The sequence below is a fragment of the Microtus ochrogaster genome, unplaced genomic scaffold (genome assembly GCF_000317375.1).
Source record: "Microtus ochrogaster isolate Prairie Vole_2 unplaced genomic scaffold, MicOch1.0 UNK90, whole genome shotgun sequence".
NCBI classification, from domain to species: Eukaryota; Metazoa; Chordata; class Mammalia; order Rodentia; family Cricetidae; genus Microtus; species Microtus ochrogaster.
In genome coordinates, this window is record NW_004949188.1 from 1,356,678 (window position 1) to 1,362,092 (window position 5,415).

General features: G+C 48.3%; 1 protein-coding gene across 9 annotated transcripts in view; it reads left to right on the forward strand.

Moving 5' to 3' along the window:
• Window positions 1-5,415, forward strand: part of Trmt1 (tRNA methyltransferase 1) — a 14,853-nt gene that overhangs the window by 7,304 nt on the left and 2,134 nt on the right. For all 9 annotated transcript variants that reach the window (XM_026777902.1, XM_026777904.1, XM_026777907.1 and 6 more), the window contains 7 exons: window positions 2,571-2,686; window positions 2,776-2,888; window positions 4,319-4,467; window positions 4,626-4,712; window positions 4,796-4,865; window positions 4,954-5,088; window positions 5,194-5,279. In XM_026777902.1, the coding sequence (XP_026633703.1) occupies window positions 2,571-2,686; window positions 2,776-2,888; window positions 4,319-4,467; window positions 4,626-4,712; window positions 4,796-4,865; window positions 4,954-5,088; window positions 5,194-5,279 (756 nt within the window). The remainder of the gene's footprint in view (window positions 1-2,570; window positions 2,687-2,775; window positions 2,889-4,318; window positions 4,468-4,625; window positions 4,713-4,795; window positions 4,866-4,953; window positions 5,089-5,193; window positions 5,280-5,415) is intronic.

Sequence of the window (5,415 nt, forward strand, 5' to 3'; positions counted from 1 at the left end):
CTTATTTACTTATTATGTATACAATATTCTGTCTGTGTGTATGCCTGCAGGCCAGAGGAGGGCACTAGACCCCATTACAGATGGTTGTGAGCTACCATGTGGTTGCTGGGAATTGAACTCAGGACCTTTGGAAGAGCAGGCAATGCTCTTAACCACTGAGCCATCTCTCTAGCCCCAATTTTAAATATTTTATGTATCTGATTATTTCACCCGTATGTACGCATGTACACCAGATGAATGTCTGAGGAGGGCTTTGGATCTCCTGGAACTGGAGTTGTGGGTCGTTGGCAGCCACCTTGTGGGTTCTGGGAATGTGGTTCCTTGCACAAGGAACTAATCCCCTTTATAAGCTGTTTCTCCAACTGTGTAGACCAGGATAGCCTAGAACTGACAGATTTGCCTGCCTCAAGGGCTGAGATTAAAGGTGCACACCTGGCTTTTGAAAAACTTGTTGTGACTATAATGCTGTGTGTTTGAATAATCATATGATTTGAGATTTGAGTGCCTTGGTTTTTTTTTTTGTTGTTGTTGTTTTTTGTTTTGTTTTGTTTTTTTTGAGTCAGGGTTTCTCTGTAGCTTTGGAGTGTATCCTGGAACTAGCTCTTGTAGACCAGGCTGACTTTGAACTCTGAGATCCTCCTGCTTCTGCCTCCTGAGTGCTGGGATTAAAGGTGTGTGCCACCACTGCCTGGCACATGCATTTACGTATAGAGGGTACACTTGCCACAGCTCAGGTTAGTTCTCTTCCTACCATGTGTGCCCTAGGGAGTCAGGTTGTCAGTTTTGGTGGCTAAGTCATCTCTCCATACCCCCTCAATTCACTTTTAAAAATTTTTATTTATGTATGTGTCTGTGGAAATGTATGCACCTTTGTGTAGGTACCCACAGAGGCCAGAAGAGGGTGTCTGATCCCTTGGAACAAGTTAGGCAGGTATAAGCCAGCCAACTTGTATGCTGTGGACTAAACTTGTGTTCTCTGGAAAGCAGCTCCCCATCCCTGCCTCCCCCCCCCCTTTTTTTTTTTTTTTTAGGCAGGGCCTTAACTGTGTAGCAGAGGAATTCTCAAGCTCATGACAATCCCTAACCTCAGCTTTACAGCTGCAGGGATTCCAGCTGTGTGATATGGGGCTTGCCAGCATGTTAGCCTTGGGTTCAGTTGGGGAACTGGTGTCTGTAGATTGCCCTAACGGTACAGGTTTGTTATCGCCCTGCTGGGCTTGGTAATTTTTTTTGTCATGAGAACATTGTGCTAAGATAAATGAAGATTGTTATATCAATGGGTAGGACTAGAGAGAGAGCTCATTGCCTGCTTAGCCAGAGGACCTGAGTTCTGTTCCCAGCAACATCAAGACAGCCACAGAGATCTAACTCCCTTCCCTGTCCTCTGAAGGCACCAGATATGTACATGATGCACAGGCATTATGCAGATAAAACACCTTGTATACTAAACAAATCATTTTTTTAAAAAATGTCACCAGGTAACAGACACTAACTGCTGTTGATTGATCTGGCCTTCAGCTCAGATTTTTTCCAGCTCCCTGGAGTCTACAGGTGTATGTGTCATCGAAACTGGTTCTACTCAGTAGCATTTTTGCTGCTGTTGGTTTGCATTGGGCATGATCTCAGTTTCCTGGGCTGGCTTTGAATTTAGAATTTTCTTGCCTCAGCCTCACAGTAAGCTAGGCCTGGCACAGACCCGTTTTCTTGCTTCCCTTATTTGTTTGTTTATCTTTTACTTAGTGTCTGTGTGGTCATGTGTGTATTACAGCAGGCAAGTAGTGGTCGGAGCACAACTGTGCGAGTCAGTTCCCTTCCACAGGGTTTGTCCAACTGCTAATAGGTTTGTTTGTCTACTGAGCCAGCTATGTTTGTGATTGTGTGTATGTGTGAGAGACAGACAGACAGACAGATTTGTGAGCGTAGGTACTGAAGAGGTCGGAACAGGGTGTCCAGGGTAGTCGTGCTGAGTCATCTCTGCATGGGTGCTGAGAAAGAACTTAAGTCTTCTGTAACAGCAGCTTTCTGTCTTAGTCACCGAGCCACGTCACCAGCCCCTACAATGCAGTGTCTTTATAGCTACAAGAGCCTAGGGACGGTCCTTCATATTGGCTGTTATTCGTCAGGGTTATAGGTGGGGAGATTGAGACCTATGTAAAACAGAAAAATCTTTTGGTTAACAAATGGTAAAAGGAAGCCAGACATAGTGGTGAACGCCTTTAATCCCAGCACTTGGGAGGCAGTGGCCAGGCCGATCTCTGTGCGTTCAAGGCCAGCCTGGTCTACAGAGTGAGTTCATGGATGGCCAGAACTACATAGTGAGACCATCTCAAATAAAACAGAATTGAACAAACAAACAAACTGCAAATAACTAAAGGGGTTGGAGTTTAGCTCAGTGTAAAAACACTTGACTAGCATGCATGAAACTGGGTTCCATCCCTATGGCTAAAAAAGATACAGAAAACCCCAAATGGCTAAGCTGGCCTCAAATTCAAGGCCAAAATCAGTTTGCCATAGGGGACAGGGCAGGGGCTTGGTTTAAGAGGCTGAGAACCTGGACCCCTCACATCTAGGATGCTGATGTACCAACACCAAAAGGCGTCTGAGCGTTTTGATGTCATTGACCTGGACCCCTACGGCAGTCCTGCCCCCTTCCTGGATGCAGCAGTGCAAGCTGTGAATGATGGAGGTGAGGCTCGCCCATAGCATCTAGAATGCCCAGGCAGGTGTAGGGTCAGGGTGTTTGGAGGGTCATCACTGCCCTGCCCCTCTCCACAGGTCTTCTGTGTGTCACTTGCACGGACATGGCAGTATTGGCAGGGAACAGTGGAGAGACGTGCTATAGCAAGTATGGAGCCATGGCCATCAAGAGCCGGGCCTGCCATGAAATGGTGAGAGTCCCCCCCACGCCGACCTCCCTGTACTGATGACCTCCTCAGTGCCCTCGGATGGCCAGGACTGTTCTAGCCCAAGCTGTGACATGACTGGCAAGCAGATCCTTAACATCCTTTGCCAATGGGCAGGAGTGGTTAAACAGTCATTTTTTTTCTCCTAGCATACTATAGTATAACCTTAAAAATAAATATTTTGTTGTTAGGTATGGTGGTGTATGCCAGCATTTGGAGGGCAGAGGCAGGTGGATCCCTTGAGACCAGCCTGGTTTAAATAGAGAGTTTCAGGACAGCCACGGCTATACCGTGAAACCCTTTCTCAAAAAAAAAGTTACATGTAGCATATATGTGTGTGTGTGTGTGTGTGTGTGTGTGTGTGTGTGTATAATTACACAACACACATATTTTTGTGTGGAGGAGACGTGTGCCATGGTAAATATGGAAGTCAGGACAGCTTCCTAGAGTCCATTCTTTGCTTCCATCATTCGGGTTGTGTATCAGTCAGTCTTCATGGCAGGTGCCTTTGCACACTGAGCCATTGTGCCATCCCCAAATGACGATGCTAAGTGTCCCAAGCAGGGCTCCTTCTGCAGCTATGTCTCAGGTGCTGGATTATAGGTGTAGCACTCAGAGTGAAACTGGGTTTTCTTTTTTTAAGATTTATTTATTTTATGTGTATGAGTGCTCTATCTGCATAGACAACTTTATGCCAGAAGAGGGCATCAAAACCCACTATAGATGGTTGTGAGCCACTATGTGGTTGCTGGGACCTCTGGAAGAGCAGCCAGTGCGCTTAACCTGTGAGCCATCTTTCCAGCCCCGAAACTGGGTTTTCATGTTCTGCCTGGGAATGGACCTTGTGCATGCAAGGTGCTCTGCCACTGAGCCACACCCCAACACAAGAAATGGTGTTGAGGGTTTGAGATAGGCTTTTGTGTAGCCTAAGCTGGTCTTGAGCTTGCTATTGTAGCTGAAGCTAACCTTAAACTCCAGACCCTCCCATCCACCTCCCAAATGTTAGGACAAAAAATATCCTAAGAAAACATTTTTTTCAAGGTCTGAGTTCTAATCCTGGCTTAGTTGGTGACTCTGACTTCACCTTTCTGGGCCTTAGTTTTGCATCTGCAGAGCCCGTGTGGTCATGGCACCTACTGTAAGGTCTCTTGCTGTCTCTTGCGCTGCACAGCGCCACCACCTTTTTCATGTCAAGAGGCTGGAAGCTGCCCCTGATAACACTCCCATTGTCTATAGTGAAGACGTACTCTCAGCGTGGGTGGGTTAAATCACTGGTGCAGGCTGCAGCCATGTAGTACCTGCTACCAGTCACGGAAATGGAGGAACAGAAAACACTGTTTTCCAGTGTCCCATAGCCAGGGAATGTGTGCATCTCCAAGCTTCTTCCCAGTGCTAATGCTCACCCCTGCCACCAGGCCCTGAGAATTGTGCTGCATAGCCTGGACCTGCATGCCAACTGCTACCAGCGCTTCGTGGTGCCACTGATCAGCATCAGCGCTGATTTCTATGTCCGGGTTTTTGTGCGCGTTTTCACAGGCCAGGCCAAGGTTAAGGCCTCAGCCAGGTAAGCCCCGCAGAAGAAACCTGATGAATTGAGGGAGGAACCGAGTCTTGCGGTAGGGGACCTTCTTGGTGTCTGAAAAGGGACTGAGTTGGTCTGGGGGAAGAGTTGAGGTGTAGTGACCACATCAGGAACTCATGGCTTCTCCTGGGCTTCCCCAGCAAGCAGGCCCTGGTGTTCCAGTGTGTGGGTTGTGGAGCCTTCTACCTGCAGCGTCTTGGCAAAGCATCAAGAGACCCTGGTGGCAGGTGAACAAGGGTGTTTTGGATTGGAAGGATGTCTAAGGTCTCCCTCTTCCAGCAGTCTCTCCTCAAACTGCCTCTCTTTACAGGGTCAAGTTCTCTGCAGCCTGTGGTCCTCCAGTGACCCCTGAGTGTGAACACTGTGGACAGCGACACCAGGTGGGCCCAGGTCAGAGAGGCAGTGGACCAGGGTCCTAGTGCTCACGCATTCATGCCCCTTGCTCATCTGTACACCATGTTTTCACAGCTTGGAGGCCCCATATGGGCAGACCCCATCCATGACCTGGACTTTGTTGGCCGAGTTCTTGAAGCAGTGACCACTAATCCTGGCCGCTTCCACACCTCCAAGCGGATCCAAGGTGTCCTGAGTGTTGTTACTGAGGTATGAGCTGGATGGATATAGGGAAGGGACCCCTACACAGGGAGGGTACCCTTCTGTGCCCGCCTTCCTTCCAGCAGCCCATGATGCTCCATGCTTACCTCTCAGGAACTTCCCGACGTCCCTCTCTACTACACACTGGACCACCTGAGCAGCACCATCCACTGTAACACACCCAGCCTCCTGCAGCTTCGGTGAGGGCCTTTGGGGGCAGCTTGGACCATCAGAGTCTAGTGTGTGCCTGGGGCAGAGCTGAGAGGCCATAAGCCCTCCAGCGGATGCTTTGTTCTTTAATTCTTTTTTTTTTTTTTTTTTTTTTTTTTTTTTTTT